General features: G+C 39.7%; 1 protein-coding gene across 3 annotated transcripts in view; it reads right to left on the minus strand.

The window, feature by feature from the left end:
* The window catches only part of CSMD1 (CUB and Sushi multiple domains 1), a 2101842-nt gene that overhangs the window by 234281 nt on the left and 1847029 nt on the right, over positions 1 to 20532 (minus strand). For all 3 annotated transcript variants that reach the window (XM_032260320.1, XM_032260321.1, XM_032260322.1), the window contains one exon: positions 5947 to 6135. In XM_032260320.1, the coding sequence (XP_032116211.1) occupies positions 5947 to 6135 (189 nt within the window). The remainder of the gene's footprint in view (positions 1 to 5946; positions 6136 to 20532) is intronic.

Below are 20532 nucleotides of genomic sequence, written 5' to 3' on the forward strand. Positions count from 1 at the left end.
ACATATATATATATACACACATGTATATAATATCACCCTTCCTGTTGGGAAAACAAAACAAAAAGCCATAGTTCCCACCTCTTAAAGGGCACAATAAATGAGGCGGTGATTTTCTTGGTAGAATACACTCCTGATTCCAATATTCTTTATGCCCCTGCATAGCTCTATGACATCGAGCAAGTCAGTGATTCCTGCCATGATTTATCTATGAAATTCAAATAACAAATCTTTTCACTCACTCACTCAACAAGTATCTACTGAGAGCCAATTATGTACCAGGAAGGGTGCTTGCGGCTGGATATGTCATGGTGAACTGTGTTGCTGCCTTTGTAAAAAGCTTACTGAATAGTGATGAAGAGAGATATTAAACAAACACTACATAAGTTTAAAATTCAACTAGTCCAAGTGCTGTGAAGGAAAAGAACAGACACTCATTATCACATAAGATAATAATATTCTATCTGTGAGCACACAAAATTCTCTCAAAGCAAAATCCTGTTGCCCTCCCACTGGGTAGTCTAGAGATGATAAAAAGAGGACCCTACAAATGGAGTCAAAATTTCCTCTCTCATTTCCCCTGGCCTGATCTTTATCTAGTTCCAAAAAGTCTTTATCCTCCCTATAGTGTCATCGAAGGCAAGTTTGCATTTCCCCAAGTGGTGACGTCTCACTGAGCTCTGCAGAGACTGGGGCAGAGAAGTGTGTGTGTCTCGGCAGAAGTGTGTCCCCCGCTGCCTTCCTTTCCCTGAAGGCGGAGTTCAAAGTGGAGTCTGGAGTGAGATCAAGGAGAAAGCTCTGTGTGGAGCACAGCAGGTACCTCCCAGCTCCTCACCTGTCTGCCTGGGAAACTGTGGTCCAAGCCTGACCAGGAAGACAAGCAGCTGACCATGGGCATCAGCAACTAAAAGTGAGGGAGAGGCCACACTCCCTCCAATCCCGGAAGCCATGGAGTAAAGACATGTACATGCATTTCCCTGCCCATGAGTACCCGGGATGTTCACGTGGGAGAGAGCGCTGCTGTGCAAAGCAGTGAAAAAGGGAATTGCCCAAGTCATTTGCTCACGTATTTTTCCAGAGAATAAAGATATATAAAGATAACAAAACTGCATATTTTGATCCAATTCTAGAGCCAGCAGTAGCTGTGTTAAAAGTGATGGCGGTGATATCCAACTGGAATGTCATGCCCAACAGGGAACTCATCCAGGTTCCCTGACGCCACTGGCCTGGCCCCTGCACCACTCCCTACCATGGCCTCAAGTAGGCCTCAAGTACCACCGAGGCTTCCCTTCCTGAATTGACATCCCTGCTATGTGGGAAGGAGGGAATTTTGGTGGTTCACACACACAGAAGTGATGGGTGTATGTGACTGACTCCAGCTCAGGTATGATGCCAGAGCTAGAAGATACCAGAAAACCAACTGGTGGGAGGGCACAGGAAGGCAGAAGTATAAGGAAACATCCCATTATTGTGCTGCCTTTTCCTCTCTTTATGAAATGTGGCTTACTCTGAAGACAGACAAATAGAACATATTAAGTGACATTACATCAAATTAAAATGAAAACAGGTTGGGTGTAATGGCTCATAACTGCAATCCTGGCACTTTGGTAGGCTGAGGCAGGAGGATCTTGTGAGCCCAGGAGTTCGAGACTAGTCTGGGCAATACAGGGAGATCTCATCTATAAGAATTTTCTTGTTGTTGCTCTTGTTAATTAGCCATGCATGGGAGCACATGCCTGTAGTCCCAGCTACTTGGGAGGCTGAAGTGAGAAGATTGCTTGAGCTTGGCAGGCCAAGGCTACAGTGAGCAGTGACTGCACCACTGCACTCCAGCCTGGGCAGCAGCGTAAGATCCCATCTCAAATAAACAAATGAAGTGAAAACAAAATAATTTAAATTTTAAAACCTTGAATGTTTGCTAAGAGGCTTACAGATAATTTACAGATAATTTTTTCTAGGATTATATTAAGTTTTCTGCCTAAACATTAAGAATATGAAAGAAATTCCATATTGAAAAACTGACAAATATATTGGGCATAAATATTTACTAATAGAAAATAAATGTTATAAATATAAATATATGCATATTTATTAATATAAAAATATCTTTGTTATCAACATATCCAAACACTGAAAGCTTAATCTCACCTAGTGTGGAGGGCACCAGAGTTATTTCCTACGTCATTTTTCTTCCTTCTTTTACTCTGGTTTCCTTAGAAGTGTTTTCAGATGAGAAACCAGAGTGCACTTTATTTTGGAAATTGTTGTTTGGTAATGGAGATTTTCAAAACCATATTTGTGAATGTCAGTAAGAAAAATAAAGAAAAAGGTTGCATTCTTTACAGTTATTTTTATTCTCTATTACTGAGAAAGATTATTTTCTGTACTTGCCAATCAATTTGGTAAACCTTAATTTTAAAAACTATGTATATAATAATATATTGTTTAGCTGGTTGGATTTCTTATGTCAATTTTGCAATAAAATTGTTTTCTTGTTACAAAATCTGTCAAATTCAAAGAAGCTGCCACATACCTATCGCAACATACTATTTGCACTAATAATTATCTCTGTCTACACAGCTCCCCACAATACACATACTAATGCATTTAAGTCAAGTTTACTATGATAGTTTACAATTTTTTAATACCTAAAAGTATATTTTTATGCATAAACATTTCAGTGTTAAATGATTAATTAGGTTAACAAAATATTCAAAATTTTTGAACTATGTTTGTGTGAATAAACATTTAATTATAAAATTACATTTAGTAAGTTAATAAGCCAAACTCTTCTTAATCATATTTTAACAATTATAAGCCTTTTTATTTGTTTATTTATTTTTTGACATGGAGTTTCTCAATGGCACTATCTTGGCTCACTACAACCACTGCCCTCCGGGTTCAAGTAATTCTCCTGCCTCAGCCTCCCAAGTAGCTGGGATTACAGGCGTCTGCCACCATACCTGGCTAATTTGTGTATTTTTAGTAGAGATGGGGTTTTGCCATGTTGGCCAGGCTGGTCTCAAACTCCTGACTTTGGGTGATTAAAACCCGCCTCAGCCTTGCCAAGTGCTGGAATTATAGGTATAAGCCATGGCGCCTGGCCTATAACCCGTTTTGAAAAAACGTCTGTGTAATTATGTTACTAGCAAAAAACAATGTCTTGAATTTCTAAGGTAACTTTCAGAGACATATTATTTCATTTGTTTACTTTCATAGATATACTTTCAAATCACAGTTTTTCAGATAAGTTGATAATATATTAACTTCATGTAATAGATTCTTATGCAGCTTAACATGTAAGTATTTACAGCATGTAAAGACAAACTGATTTCATATATACTTATAAAAACTGATGCCTTAGGATTTATAATTATTTTATTATTTATCTAAACTGGCCAATTTTTAATAAAGATATCCAGAAGCTAATGTTTAAACTATCTCTGCTTTTTTCTGAGGTTCTTTTGAGGTCTACAGTGCTGGACCTTTGAAGATGGTTTTTTAATACACTTGACCTATATAGCAGCCATAAATCTGAAATCATAAACTATTGTCAATTAATAAAATACATGTTACATGAAGATATTGAGTTGTCAACAGTGTTTACTGCTGCCTCTCGGGAAAACTGACTGCCAGATAAGTGAGTAATACACATCTGAATAGCCTGTTCATTCTTAGGAAACAATGACACTTTTAAGAAATATACTTTCACAAGTAAAGCACCTTTTTGTGTTAAATAATACCTTTTTTACATGAAGAGGGTATTAAACATAATTGGATGATTCTTAGAAAATCTTTTAGGTACTTTAATTACTTTCAATATTTATGATAAACTTTTACATGAATCCTGTGTTTCAGTTTTCTTATTTAGTTTATGAGCATAGGTAAAAATAGAAATATAATAGTAAAAATGCTTGTTTAGTAAAGAACTTGGCCTTTTTGCTCACTCCTGGGAGGTGTCTTTGTGAAGTATGCGATTGGTCCCATCTAGCAATGTCAGGTCGGGCTGGCTGCACCACGAAAACCAACCACATGGTTTATGCTGGGGTGTATGGGGCACACCTGTCTACCTGGAGGCTAAGGTCAGCCATTGGGCAGTCAATCCCTCAGTCCTGCCTACAAAACAGAGCCCCACTAGAAATCTCAAAACTAGGACCGGAGGAGGTGACCAGGGTGACGGTCCCCTGCCTGTGGTCACACGTGGTTTCTGAGATGGCGAGGCATCCTCCTGGACTCTGCCCTACCTGTCTTTTCCCTGGAAGATACTGACATATCGTCTCCCTGTTAAAACCATACTGACAAGCATGATAGCTTTTAGGGATGTCTGTGAGTTCTTCTAACAGAGAATGAAGCCTCAGGCTGATTTCGGGAGTCTGAAGGGCTTTATGCTTTAAACTCATCCAGAATTTAGCTAATTCTGGGTGGTGTTATATACCATGTTGGGATTAGGAAAGATGGCATCACTTTAAATTGTCTAAAAAAAGGTAGATTGTGTAATTTTCACACTGACAAAATAATTCCAAGCCAGGGCAGTTATTTCCGTATTGAAAACCTAAGCTTGAAAAAGCAATAGAATGAAATTAAATATTTAGTTGTAGTTTTTAAAATATCAAGCCAGAGAGGCTACCATTTACATATGAATTCAAACTCTTCATACCAAACTTGCAAATAAGAAGAGATTTCAGTGTTGATAATTTCAAAGTAATTTATACATATATGAGTTTCTAAAATGGAAAGCAGGCATAGAGTTTTTTAAAAATGTTTTAATGAAAAATACCCCAGACAGGTTACTGCTATTCTTATTTTATAAAAGTAATTTTAAGTGCTAGTCTATATGTAATTAAATATTAGATTGAGATAAGACACTTTTAAAATATGGCTGAAGGATTGTTTGTAGTTATTTTTATAATAATATGGAATAGATAAATACAGGTGAAAACCACGATTTTAAAAGTCCACTGATGTGCTTCTTTTACTTCTTCAGTAGAAGTTAAAACATGACTAGATGTCTTTCCCTTTTCCCCACAGGATACAAGTGTTTAACATTTCAAAGGTCCACAGAGTTGGTGACTTTACTATTTTTTTTTAATTCAAAGGTTCTTCTTTATGTATAGTGTTAGAATATCGGGTTTACAGTAAATTTTCTGTTACATATGCATTCTTCCTAAACATAGTATGGATCTACTTATTTTAATTTGATATTGAAAAAATATCAAAGTCCTCAAAAAAATTAGGCAGTCACACAGAAGCATTAAAGTCAGGATTCCTGCTCAGGAAAGGACTTCTAAAGAGACCAGGTCTTCTGCTGCACCATTGAACAAGAACTTGCCTCCAACCTCTCCCAAGAAACTATCCTCCTGCATGAGTAAACCACTCTTCTGTTTTCTCCAAGGCTGCATCTACACTGCACTGTTTCTTACACTGCTTCTTCCACCTGGAGTGTTCCATCTCCAAGTAGCAAAATGCTATGTACCTTTCAAGGCCCACTACCAACATGAGCTCAGTTTTTGAAATGCAAAAGCAATAATTATAAAAGCTAAACAACAAGAAACACCAAGGATCAAACTAATAAGTACCCTTTTTCTCTCTGGTCCTGCAATGTGATGTAAGCACTATAAAGCTGAACACTACTGACATCACGGAAATTTCCCTGACGATTTGCCAAGCCCGTGCCGTCTCCTTCCCTGCAGCTCGGTATAACACTCCTCTTGGGCTTACTGTCTTGCTACCCTTATCATTTCCTTGGGAACAAGCGTTGTTTCTTTAGGTCTAACTTACTGGTATACAACATATTCCTGAAATACTAAGTAGAGTGAGTAAAACATAAGAGATTCTCAATGAATATTTATTGAATAAATTAATAAATTATTGGATATGTTCATTTCATATTTAATGTGCTATTATGCCCATGAAACATTCAATTGCCCCCAAGCAAAATGATGAACCTACCATCACATCTTGGAAAAGGGTAGTTCCAGTTTCTGTTGATCCCGTGCTGACAAGTGAGGACAGGATAGCCTATTAGAATGTACCCAGGATAACACTCGAATGATATTGATTGCCCCACACTGTAATCCGAGTTGATCATGTACCCGTTCTGAAATGGGGGTGGATCTGGACAGTTCTGTAATTCATAGGCTGAAACAAACAAATAGACAAAGCTTATATTTGCGAGGTTAAATTACAGTGGAATTTAGAAGAGGAGTGTGATCCCACGGAGCTGCTTAAGATGAAGCTGTTGGATATAAATTTAATAATGTATATTTTCCAAGTAGTTGCCATCCAGACCAATATAATTATTATTAGAATTATAACATATGCATTTAATAAATACTTACTATGATTTTTAAAAGGAATATAACACATACCAAAAGGAAATTTGACAAAGTTTACCTTGCAAAAAAGGTATATGATGTAAATTATTTAAGAAAGTCATACAAATAATAATAAAAGGGGCCTATAAAGAATGTTGAGTGAATATGTACCTAATAATTCCCTTTTATTTTAAAGAGGAAATACACTGCCAGTCTAAGTACCCCTAACTGGGATATACGTTGTCGTTTTGTTTAACTGTTTAATGCAAATACAATAGGAAAATCCATTTCAGTCTCTTTAGTCTTTTTCTTAAAAAAAACAAACAAAAAAACTGTACAATCACCAAGCTGGCAACTAATATCAGTACAATTTTTATAACTCATGATTTATTGTGCTTTATCATTCAATCTTTTATGTTCCCTAGAATAAACTCTAGGTAAGACAAGATATAATGCATGTTTGCAGTCTGTGTGGTTTAAAATTTACTCATAAATTAGTAAGAGTTAACTAATCCATAAGTTAGGTGTCATCTGATACTGTAAACCTAAAGCTAAATAGCCACTGTGCACACACCTCTGGCCCACTCTGTTTAAGAGGGTGGGAGCACTGGAAGCAGCCACAACTGTTTGGGAAAGCCATTGGAATAGAGCCACAAAATATCAGTTGTAACATTAAACCTAGTATTAAATTTACAGAAATCTCTAAGGAGCATGATTTCCAAGACAAAAAAAAAAAATGTTTAAAGATGTTCATTGCAGCATTATTTACACTATGGAAATCCAAATGACTAAACAAAAAAAAAACATATAAAGAGAGAGACTCATAAATGCCAGAGATGAAATGTCCTATCTTTCAACAGTCACAGACTGTATATATTTATGTGTATTTATTAATATTTTCAATACAATAAGCATACTATGCAGTTGACAACAGGATCCTATGGTTAAGCCCTGATACTAGTCAGCAGGTTAAAAACAATTCTTCATTTCACCTTTTAGCATCCCTTTGTTTTAATTATTTTTATTTATGCAATGACATAATGTTTCTGAACAAGAGTCAGAGAAGCAGCAGAAAAGTGACCGACAACAAGAAAAATTGAGATTAGAGGACACACTGTGGCAAAAACATCTTGAGATAATTCCTGGCATTGGCTCCCCCAGGGACAATAACTGGGAAGAACATAACGTGAGACAAAGTCCTCCCAGAGCGGCAGAGATCTTATCTAGAAAGAAGCACTGGGCAGCCTCTAAAACCCAGAGCCCCACTGGATTATGTCGCTCATTACCAAAGGTGCTCCAAACATCACTTCTTGTGCCTACTATCTAAAGATGTAAAGAGCTGGGTGCAGTGTTTCATGTCTGTGGTCCCAGCTACTAGGGAGGCTGGGGCAGGAAGAATGCTTAAGGCCAGGAGTTGAAGGCTGCAGTGAGCTATGATTGCACCACTGCACTCCAACCTGGGTGACAGAGCAAGATCAGGTCTCTTAAACAGCAAACAAACAAACAAAAAACAGATACAAAGGAGTGTCTAATTATCAAGATTAGGGTGAATATCAAGTAATTTATGTGATAAAACTTAAGAAACTGTCATAAGATTCAAATAAAGTTACTGTATTTTACTTATAATGCACCTAAATATTGTAATTACCTGTATTTTAGGTTGGTGCAAAAGTAATTGCAGTTTTTGCTATTACTTTCAATGGCAAAAAGCTCAATTACCTTTACATCAACCTCATATACACCAATAATGTGAAATGAGAAATAGTTATTGAAAGTGAGTATTTTGATTAACTCATGCTACCTTTTGAAATGTAGTCTTTCAAACAATATATACAAATTTTACAGAAAATCAAAGATAAATCACTAATCTTAGAATGAACGTTTTTAACCCATTAATGTATACAATTATAATTTGCCAAACAAAAATGATATTGCTTTAAAATATTTAATTACAAAAAAAAAGGAATGAATGTCCCAGTGCTGCTCTTTGGTAAAGCTACCTTATACATGAACTACTGAGTTGATTAGAGACACTGTCTTTGTAAAGATTTACTATAGAACAATAAACCTTATAAGCACAATTGCTATAAATGAAATTCGCAGATGGAAAATGTTTTAGCTCAGAATTTTGTGAAAATTGAATTTGCAGTTGACAAGGTTTGGCTGTGTCCCCACCCAAAGCTTAACTTGAATTGTGTCTCCCAGAATTCCCACGTTGTGGGAGGGACCCAGGGGAGAAAATTGCATCATGGGGGCTGGTCTTTCCCACGCTATTCTTATGATAGTGAATAAGTCTCACAAGATCTGATGGTTCCACTTTTGCTTCTTTCTCATTTTTTCTTGCCTCCGCCACCTAAGAAGAGCCTTTCACCTCCCACCATGATTCTAGGGCCTCCCCAGCCATGTGGAACTGTAAGTCCAATTAAACCTCTTTTTCTTCCCAGTCTTGGGTGTGTGTTTATCTGCAGGGTGAAAATGGACTAATACAGCAGTCTACATACAGTAGCTGCATTACTTAGAACAGTGTTTCTCAGCTGTTTTTGTGTCTGATAAGTGCAATATTGGACTGTCAGAATGTTTTACATCGTAATTGGCTTCAAGAGAAAAGTTCTCCAGGTGGTCAAAGGAAGAATATTCAAACACTTGTGAAACAATTATGTCTTACAGGGCATACCTCAAAAGCAAGAGTGTCATGTCCCTCATTATTGATTGTTTTTGTTATTATTACCTATTTGAGAAACTAGATGCTCAGAAATCTATGCTAATAAATATAGGGAGAGGGAACATTAAAACAGAAATTCAGGTCAACTCAGTGTCTCTCTCCTTCTCTAACACACATGCCCCTCATCTGCATTCCCCCATCATGCAGCTCCCTGGGGCAACCTGTCAAACTCACAGCAAGGCCACTGGTGCCTCTGCTGGGGACCACTCCATGCTGAAGGCCACAGAAACAGCCTTTTCTTGAAAGCCAGTGCCAAATCACCTGGAAAACATCTGCAGTGCATGGAATGTCTCTCACAGTACTGCTATTTGGCCCAAAAATTGCTTTAGAGACCCATGCTCACAAAAAAGAATGAATAATTCCACACTGAATTTCAACTATCAACACATTGCCTTCTTTATTATTCTCTTTTAGAATGAAATCACTAATTTATTTCTCATTCTTGTTTTGCTTCAAATGTGATAAACTCTCTTGGAAAAATGAGTCCTCCAATACAACAAATATGAATGCTAATAAAACCTTAAGAAAAAAAGAAACATGAAAAGCTGATTGCTGGTTTCTAGAGGAGGAGAAGCAAATAAAATTAGGTTTAATACAACCTAATCTGTATGAGAAGATTTCATCCATGAATCAGCGGTGCCTTGGAAGTGTACAAGCCTCAATTACCACAATACAATGTTAACAAGGTAATGGTTCATAGGCACTCCTGGTGAACCTTCACTTAAAACAGCATTTAAGAGAGCCACACAGTTACACACTGGAGTGTTAATAATGTGAAAGGCAATGCATTTTCTTAGTTTGGCTGTGTAGTTTGTTGGGTAATTTAAAGTTATGTTGTCTTTTGGGATATGTAAAACTAGCGCTGAAGGCTCTAGTCCCCTTCTGCTCATGAAATTAACCTCTATGAAAAACACAGAAATAGGAAATCTGAGGTTATGTTTAATGACTCTAAACCCAATGGCTGTGGGCTACTCTAATGGTTGAAAAAAATTGTTGTTGTTTTTCTTTTTTCAATGGCAAGAAAACAATTATCCTGTGTGGGTGGGGAGAACAGATTAGCCTATGTGGGCAGTGCAGTGGCTTTTCTCATTCGTTTACTGAGTGAAATAAAGATTATTTATTGACCGTCTACTTTGTTATAAATGCTAGTTATAAATGGAAACTAGAAATGGGTCCTACTCTAGTAAATTTCGGCAAACAAATAAATTAAAGCATAGATGATTGTATAAAAGAATTGCAAGTTGCATAAATTATTAAACATAAACAGTGGATTGAAATAAACAAAATATAAAACTTGGTGAAGGTTAAGTGGACAAAAATGTTTTGTTGAAGGAATGATGTTTAAATTAAGATCTAAGTAGTAAAACAGTGCAGACCAGGAAAAAACAAGAAAGGCAGACTTTTCAGGCAAAGGAAGTGGTATGTGTTCCCAACACAGAGTTCAGTGTCTGGAATAAGAGGAGAGCTTCAGGAGAGAGATGCCCTCTGCAGCCCCTTTTCCCAAAGTATGTGCCCCTTTTCACACTCTTGCCAATTCCTGAGTGGAGAGGAACTAGTCATCAAATTCTTCAGACCACAGGATGTTGATTAGAACATGTTTTATAAGTGGACACAGACATACTATAAAAACCCAGGACCCATTTTTTTCTGATAAAACCCATCTGTCAGTCAACATCATAATGATGATGATGATGATGGCTCATTTCAGAATCATCTTAAGAATTTGAAATGCCAATTAGTTTTTCTATTGGAAACTATATACTAAGTAGCAGTTACATTATTTTTTGGTATTTGTTCCAAATGTCTTGTTAAACTGAGCACTTTACTACTTAAACATTAGTATCAACATTCTCTCAAACTTTTCATATTTGAAGTCATGTGCTCTCTTTTCTCACATGTCTTTTCCAAACTTGGATTCACCGTCTCACTTCATACAATGAGGTATAAAGGAACATATTAGGAGTCTGAATGGAAGTAACTAAAAAGAAGTCATTAAGACGATACCTCAGCATGCTGAAAAGAGATGAATGTTGGAAGGCTCCTGTTGTGTACTGTTTAGTGTGGGTGTGATGAGTTTCACATGGCCTGCATTGGCTTCTTGCAGGTGCCTCTAAAGGACTTGCAATGCACCACAGTGCCGGGCTGCGCAGGTGTGAGAGGGTGAAGGAGACCTCAACCTGCTGTCAGAACCCTCATCAAGCACAGCCTTCCTGCTCTGTACCCATCATAAAAGCATTAATCCTCATAAATGGGTTTTAAACATATAAAAAGTTTTAATTTCAGAAAGAAAGTCATCAAGCAAGAGAAAAAGAAAAAAGACCACTTCAGTAGAATTTGATAAAGAAGTTACCTCGTAAAGGGAGGTAAAATCTGTGATTATCAAACAAATTCTGATGCGGCTGAGGTTATAACTTCCGCATCCCCATATTAAGCAATTCCTAAAGACTTTTGGAGGCATTGTCTATTAGTTCTATAAAAGTTGTTGTATTATCTGTCATTACAAAGTTGAATTAAGGCCAGGCGCAGTTGCTCATGCCAGTAATTAATTCCAGCACTTTGGGAGGCCGAGGTGGACAGATCACCTGAGATCAGGAGTTTGAGACTGGCCTGGACAACACGGTAGAACCCCGACTCTACTAAAAATTCAAAAATTAGCAGGGTGTGGTGGTGGCACACGCCTGTAATCCCAGCTACTCAGAAAACTGAGGCAGGAGAATCACTTGAACCAAGGAGATGGAGGCTGCAGTGAGCCGAGATGGCACCATTGCACGCCAGCCTGGGCGACAGAGCAAGACTCCATCTCAAAAAAAAAAAAAAAAAAAAAAAAAAAAAAAAAAGAAAAGGGGGAATGGAAAAAAAACCATTAACACATGGAGAAATCTACCTCGGCAACACATACATAAGCCTTGAAGTCATTTTGCAAAATAGGTGAGGCACTCTGCTGTGACCTGAGTTCAGTCTGGTTCTCCCCATAGCACCGGGAACTGAACATCGCACGTAATCCCAGGAGGCTCATTTCTTCATTCATGAAAGGAGACTAAATATACCTATGTATGCAGACGCCACAGAATTAAATGGGATGATAAACGAAATGAATCACTGTTGGCATATATTAGCTCAAGAAAGCTTAGTCTTGATGGCAAGAATTGTCTAGTTTCCTTGATAAAATATATCTTATTACTCCAAATGAAGACCTTGAGCCACTGCTGTGATGGAGACAGACAAAGGAGGAAGAGGCTACTCCTTCCTATGGTGGGATTACGGTGAACCACTCTAAGAAAAGAGCCTTGCTACCAAGAGCAGGGGTCTTTGAAAAGTCAGTCTGGGTCACAGTAGCATCTCAGCCATGTATGGTAATCCAAAGAATTTCTCAAGTGCACCAACTTCCCATATTTATTGGCTATTCTAAACTGCTGGGATAGCATATTGCTCTTTCTTTATAACCAAGGATATAGTCCTGGTTCTCAATTCTGAGACATATTTTCTTCTAAAAGTGCTCCAGTTGTGCTTTTAACTCCTAGACCCAGCACCTGCTGAGAAGCCCAACCAAACTGTTGCAAAACTTGTCGTCAGAGTTTTGGGCCTCGCTGAGAGCACCAGCTCACACATCGATGCTTACAGAGGACCAGCCTGCACAAGAAATGTGCTGCCGGAGTTACATGAGAGGCTGGCAGCAAATCCCAAGTGGACATCTGAAGGTACCTTCATCTAGGAGGGATGGATCTACAGATGCATGCTGAGAACGCTAGCTTTTGGTTCAGAGGAATGGATGACTTAAAGGAGAAGGTGAGAATGTTGCTTTTGCTTTCAGAAAACGCATAAAAGGAGGAGGAGATGCCTGTGATCTGCAGGAAGAACATGGCTCAACAATAAAGATTCAAGTCCTAGTTTCTAAGAGTCTTGCTCACAGACTAAGGGGAATCACAGCCTTTGGAGGAACCTTTTCCATCTTGTAAATGGATGCCCTAGTGGGCATGGGGATTGCTACGACTCTTTGTAATCACTATTGGCAGCACTTTTACGCAAAAGAGGCACCTTTGTGCCTTAGGTTGAGAGCTCAATTCACTCATGCAGAGGGTAAAAAAAGAGACTGAGTAAGCCCCCCTGCCCATACTCTAAGTCAATCAGAATCCCTCAGCGAAAGGAAAAGGAAGGATGCCATTTTAGAAGCATATAAACTTTATGTACAAATCATGTATACAAACAACAGTTTGCATGCTTTCATGATTTAGAATGAATTGCTCAGATTCTCATTGTACTTGGAGTTTGTATACAAGCAATAGTTCGCATGCTTCTTACATAATTTAGAATGAATTGTTCAGATTCTCATTGTACTTGGAGGTGGTTTAATTGATTGTTCTTCTTAAGGGGAAATATTGGTATAACAAATTATAGCTTATTTTATTAAAAAAATCATTTCACATAAAATTCAGTAGTTTTATGATTGTGATGAAGAATAAACAGATTTAACACATCTGATTATCTTTAAAAATGGTGTTGAGCACACACAGCAAAAGGAAGAAGAAAAACAGTGGAACTTTGCAAGGAAAAGACATTTTTACTTCCTATGACTAAAGCATTTAAAATTACCTTTGAGATTTTTGGCACTGAATAATTTTCTTTTCCAAAACAGTTTATGCATTACAATGCACGAATATGCTTTATAACAGAAAAGAAAGGAAGAGACAAAAGAAGGAAGGAAGGAAGGGAAGGAAGGAGGGAAGGAGAGCTGGGGAAGGAGGGAGAGAGTGAGGGAAGGAAGGAGGGAGGGAATCAACTTCTCCAAATGTCAGACTGCGAAACCTAAAGGAAAAGCAAGTCAATAAAATGCTTAACATATCAAAATTTTTACAAGAATTATGAAAATCTAAGTATCAGTAAGCTCAAGGCAATAACCACAAAAGTAAAATAACACAAATAATTTTTAATTTTTTTTTTTTGAGACAGAGTCTCACTCTGTCGCCAAGCTGGGGCACAGTGCTGCAATCTCAGTTCACTGTAACCTTTGCCTCTTGGGTTCAAGTGATTCCCCTGCCTCAGCCTCCAGAGTAGCTGGGACTACAGGTATGGCCACCATGCCCAGGTAATTTTTGTATTTTTAGTAGAGATGGGGTTTCACCATGTTGGCCAGGATGGTCTCAATCTTTTGACCTTGTGATTCACTTGCCTTGGTCTCCCAAAGTCTTGGGATTATAGGCGTGAGTCACTGCACCCAGGCATTTTCTTTTATAAAGGAATCCTGTGTTTGGATCTGAAAAAATAACTATTATTCACATCAAGTGCTGAACCTGTAAGTGCTTTATGTGGAGGCAATGAGATCATGCAGCCATACCCCTCACATCTGGCATATTTTCCAGCTGATATCCAGTTAGTTGATAAATAGCTTCATGCTATTATCAATTTTTCAGTTCCTGACTTAGAAATAGAATACATGGGCTTAATTTTACAAAAGTTTTTGATAAGTCATTTAACTTCAAGACAGCTACCTATATAGTAATATCTCTGACCTTTATATGGTAATAAATAAATGACAAGTTTCAAGAATACGGTGTACAGCACAGACAGCATTGAAAATGACAAGGATTCTCTGTATGATTTATGCATCTTCTTAATTATAATCTTAGCTTCTAAATCTCAAGTAGAACCTAGGAATGTTTATTTGACTTACATATCAGAGTTAAGTATCATTTTATCAATTTATCAATTTTATAAAATGACAAACACTGATAAACTATCTAATTAAGTGTCATCCCTGTCAGATATGATACCATTATTATAGACTGAAACAATTGGTAGCTTTTGGAACTACATAGACACAGTCTTAATAACCGTACCTGTAAAATATCAAGAGTAAAACATAACAACAAAACTATTAAAAAAAAAATATGGAGCTGGGCCGGGCATGGTGGCTCATGCCTGTAATTCCAGCACTTTGGGAGGCCAAGGCAGGCAGATCACTTGAGGTCAGGAGTTCAAGAGCAGCCTGCTCAATATGGTGAAACCCCGTCTTCTCTACCGAAAATACAAAAATTAGCCAGGTGTGGTAATGCCCACCTGTAATCCCAGCTACCCAGGAGGGGAGAATTGCTTGAGCCCAGGAGGTGGAGGCTGCAGTGAGCTGAGATCATGCCACTGCACTCCAGCCTGGGCAACACAGTAAGAGTCCGTCTCAAAAAAAAAAAAAAAATGAAAAAGAAAAAAAAAGAATATTCAAAATGCTGGGGACTTGACAAAGACTTTGTGCCAACTGAGATAGACGAATTAATTGACAATTAATGATTTATGACATATTGTTAAGTTATAGTTTTCTTATTGGCTCAGGTATTAAGATCATATTCATTAAAAATAGAAATTAGCATGTAATGACCAAGTTTAACATGATGATAGTGGAGGAAGTGTTTGTATTTTAACAGGATATACTTCACTAGGAATGGGGCAAGGGAGAGGCCAGTTGAGTAGGGAGATGGAAGAGAAGCACCAAATTCATTATTGAGATTATTCAAATTGTGCCTACAGCCAGACAAGCAGGTGTGCTAGAGCTGAAAGCCTCCCTTCCCCCAACTCCTGAAGCCTCTTCACTACTTACCCTTGCTCTGACTCCTCCCTCACTTCCGCAGCCCCCAACCATACACAATTCATTCTCTGCATTTAAGCAACTTCTCATTTGCTTAAACTTTGTCAATGATGTCACATTGTACCTCGAAAACCACCTGAATGCGCCACGGCCAAATCCCCAGGAGCCTCGACTCCCAGGATCCCTCTGACCTTCCGTTCCCCGTGTGTCAGCCTTGTTCCTCTCTGTTCTCTGATCTCACCAAGCTTCTCCACCCAGAAGAATTCCTAGCACTTGCAGCCATGTCTCCTTCTGGTCCTTCAAATCTCAATGCTGCCCGGGCAGTGGCAGACCCCAGGACTGCCTAGACATCACCCCAATCATTTCCTCCACAGCAGGCACCACGAATGCAGCTACAGCCTGGGCACAGCTACTGCCTCTGAGCCTGCACTGCAAATCAACGCCCTACACATGTGGTTTTGCCTCCCGCCTCACTCTGTTTGCCACAAGGGCTTCTGAAAGAGTCCATAATCCACACTGTACTAGATGAGGCTTTTTAAACGTGTAAGGCCATTGCAATTCTCACTTTAAAACCTGCAATCATTTCTTGCTGCTCTCCAGAGTTCATAACTGATTTAATATGAACTATTTTGGCATTCTGGTGAAGTCTAATAAGTTTCTCAAACCAGTGTCTTACTGCATGAAATAAAATACATAAGATTACAAAGGAAACCAGCGATATTAAAATACTCTTACAAAAGTATGAAAAAGCAAAATTTGTGGTGTGGCATTATGTATGTTATTTCACTAAATAACAGATGGCAAGTCTAATAACTGAGGCCACTTCAAACTATGAAGTAATAATTTGAGGTGTCTGCAAAAATGTAATAAAACATGGGATTATCTATGATTTCGTGACAAAGTCACAGGTTATACTATTTTTTTAAAATTTTGAGATGGAGTCTCACTCCGTTGCTCGGGCGGGAGTGCAGTGGTGTGATCTTGGCTCAATCTGTCGCCCAGGCTAAAGTATGGTGATACAATCTCGGCTCACTGCAACCTCCGTCTCCCAGTTTCTAGTGATTCTCCTGCCTCAGCCTACCAAGTAGAGGGGATTACAGGCACCTGCCACCAAGCCCCGCTACTTTTTGTATTTTAAGTAGAAATGGTGTTTTGCCATTTTGACCAGGCTGGTCTCGAACTCCTGACCTCAGCTTATCTGCCCGCCTCGGCCTCCCAAAGAGCTGGGATTACAAGCATAAGCCACTGCGCCTGGCCTGCAAATACTATTTTAATATTATTACTTGCTTTTAAAATGTAAGAAAATGCTAAATGTTAATTAAAGGTTAAGGGGAAAATACATAAATACTTTTATGTATCTATTTACCATTCAAGTAATAGATTCCTTGAATTCTATCCTCAAGGTCGCAGAACCATTGGTGTAGAGAATTAAATTCATTATCTTAACAGGCGATTCAAATTCCTTCATGATTCAACGCCATAAGTCCACTGGCTCCTGTCCAAACTCATCCTTCACTTTTGGCAGCCATAATTCCTCCTCTAGTCAAAGCCAGGGCTCTCATGTGGCCTCTAGGTCCTGTTCACAGGCAACTTCCTCAGGGAAAGCCCGCTCTGTGTGCCTGTTTCACAAGGCTCCACAATGGGTTTTACCCTCAGACTTCAGCAGACACCAGTTATAGAAAGGCTCATGTTGGATTCTAAATTTGTAATTAAAAATCTAGCTTTTTACTAATTTATGACATTATTTTACCAATTTGTTTTAATTCCTAGCTCTTGGTGCAGAAATTACATTCTTGTGCTGGCCTAATACAAGGATAGCCTTCAAGAAAAATTGACTTAAAATACAATGAAATGGGTTTAGATTACAGAGAACTTCACAAATCATAAAATACTACAATAGCTGGGCGCAGTGACTCACACCTGTAATCCCAGCACTTTGGGTGGCCGAGGCAGGAGGATCACGAGGTCAGAAGTTCCAGACCAGCCTGACCAACATGGTGAAACCCCATCTTTACTAAAAATACAAAAATTAGCCAGGCATGGTGACATGCACCTGTAATCCCAGCTACTGAGGAGGCTGAGGCAGGAGAATCGCTTTAACCCAGGAGGTGGAGGTTGCAGTAAGCCGAGATTGTGTCACTGCACTACAGCCTTGGCAACAAAGCGAGACTCCATCACACACACACACACACACACACACACACACACACACACACCCCTACAATGTTTTTTTCAAAAATGGAAATAATTAAACACTGATTTATAACAGTAAGCTGATTTCTCTTCAAAGTATCATTTTTATGAGTTCAGTCTCATCATATCTAGATAGTGTTGGGGCTCAGGACAGCACCTCAAAATATGACTCTAGGAGACCATTATGCCACCCCAAAATACACTTCTTTGGTATATTTCAAGTAGATTATTTTGAGAAACTGCAGATACAAAAGTAGTTCTGAATAGCTGCCTTTCTGCAAAAGAAATTTACATATATAAAGGTGATCTACATGAATGAAAGTATGTGTATATGAGGACAGTTGTTTTATTACCTGAGCAATTGATTTTAATCTGCATAACAAGACAATCATACGATTCCTTCCCTCACTCTCTCCTAATTTGACTCCACTAATCTGCAGAAGCCTAAACTCTTACTTCTTTCTGGAGCTCAGGATTTATACAAGCACCAATCTCTTGTCCTTTAATCCTAGGAAACAGTGAAGGTTAGGAAACCACTCCAAACCTTCTGCACTCCAGGAAATGTCTAAATGGGAAGACTCTCCTTTGCCCAGGTCTATGGAAGGATGAGGGCACCCCTCGTTTCACCTGGGAGGAGCCTGCTCATGAATCCTCTCGAGACCCACTTGGCCTCATATGAGGTTAGCTGACCTGTCTGTCCTACAGATACACTGGAATAACAGGCGTATTAGCCCAGCTCTGCCGTGAGCCTACATCCTTTCCCACGACCCTGGATGTCACTCACTGCAGCACGGACCAGCACACAGCTCCTCAGCGACCTGGGGGAGGCAGCCCAAGGCTCCTTCTTGGCCACTCCTGTTCCTCCTTGGGCCCCCATCTGCTCTTTCTGCCTTGCTCACTCCTGCTATGCAGAAGGCTACGTTCCCCTATCCCTGGGATACCGGCTGACCTGAGGATCCCTCAAACCCTCTCCTCTGCAATCGTCCCCAGTCTCTCCTTACAGAACTTGGGTTTGTCTTGTGTTGGATGCCAGTTATAGGAGCTGGCAGTGCCTTGGCCGTAGGCGAAGAGAGGAGCCCCTGGTAGCAGAAGGCGATCCTGTTACTGTTATGCTGGGAAGCTCTCCTGGACACCGGGCAGATGAGAGTGAAGCCCCTAATTCACCAGGATGGAAGGGATTCTGAGAAGAAATGTGTGGGCGGGCTTTAGGGCTGCAGGCAGGAGGGGTGTCAGAGTTTAGGTCTGAGAAGAGGAGGGGGCACATGTGACCAGAGGCAGGTGGAGAGAGCCAGGAAGCTTCCAACAGGAGTGCCCTGCACTGATCACTGGCTCAAAGCACTGGCCCTGGGCCGGCAAACCTGGACTCGATCCCCCACCATGAAATGACCACTGGCTATGACACTCACTGCCAGCTTGCACTGCAGCTTTCTCACAAGTTGCTTGGACTGAAAGTCCCATTGAATCCTTGCAAAGTCCTAGAAAAGGCTCTGTCGGGCCAGGCGCAGTGGCTCACACCTGTAATCCCAGCACTTTGGAAGGCCAAGGTGGGTGCATCATGAGGTCAGGAGATCGAGACCAGCCTGTCCAATATCATGACAGTCTGTCTCTGCTGAAAATTTAAAAAAAATTGGCTGGGCATGGTAACACACACCTGTAATCCCAGCTACTTGGGAGGCTGAGGCAGGAGAATCACTTGAACCAGGGAGTCTGAGGTTGCAGGGAGTTGAGATCACTTTACTGTACTCCAGCCTGAGTGACAGAGCGAGACTCCATCTCAAAAAAAAAAAAAAAAAAAAAAAATAAACAGTGGCTCTGTCAGCATTTGCTGCATAAATCAAGGGCAAGGTTTCTGATTTCCAGAGGCCATGACATTGGGCAGTTCCTGAACGATGGCCCCTGGGTCTGCAAGAGGCAATGCAGTCACAGCTGACATTTCAAGTCCACGCTCACAGGCAGCACCTGCCATCCAACCCTGAAGCCATGTGCTGGAAGCACTTTCAGACAACATTTGACTCTCGGGGTTTCTGCGAGGCTATTTTCACAGCCATAAAACTTAGGAGGAGCGAGCCTATCTGTCCTGCGTCAGGTCCAAAACTGAAAACTGCGATCGGGGTTTTCCCACAATGGCCATTCTGCAGCTCAGGGATGGGCGACTGGTTTTGCAACTTGTGGGAGAAAACTGTTCTTTTTAAACTGACTTCATGAGGTTTAAACATTGTTTCCCCTGTTAGTGCACTGACTACATCATTTGATTTAGAATCCAAAGACTTCATTTCCCTTCCTTCTTCAGAAATGCCATAGCTTGGATGACACGACTACTTTGGTGTGTAGCAAACCTGATGCCAAATCATACTTCCACAGGCAGTTGTGTACATTTCCACAATTTGCCAACTTCTCTGGGCCTCATTTTTGTTATCTGTGAAATGTACACAATCCTTGGAATTTATATGAAAATCAGGAAGCACAGAGTGTGGTGCAGACTGAGCACTCCATAAATAACAATTATTATTGCCATCCTTATTACTATTATTGAGACAGGGTCTTACTTCGATGCCCAGACTGGAGTGCAGTGGTGTGGTGGCAGTTCACTGAAGTCTTGAACTCCTGACTTCAAGCGATCCTCCCACTTAAGCCTCCCAAGCAGCTGGGACCACGGGTGCCCAACACCACACCCAGCTAACATTTTGTAAAGACAGGGTCTCACCATGTTGCCCAGGCTGGCCTCGAACTCC

Source organism: Sapajus apella, unplaced genomic scaffold (assembly GCF_009761245.1).
Source record: "Sapajus apella isolate SASKATOON/1434 unplaced genomic scaffold, GSC_monkey_1.0 scaffold116, whole genome shotgun sequence".
NCBI lineage: Eukaryota > Metazoa > Chordata > Mammalia > Primates > Cebidae > Sapajus > Sapajus apella.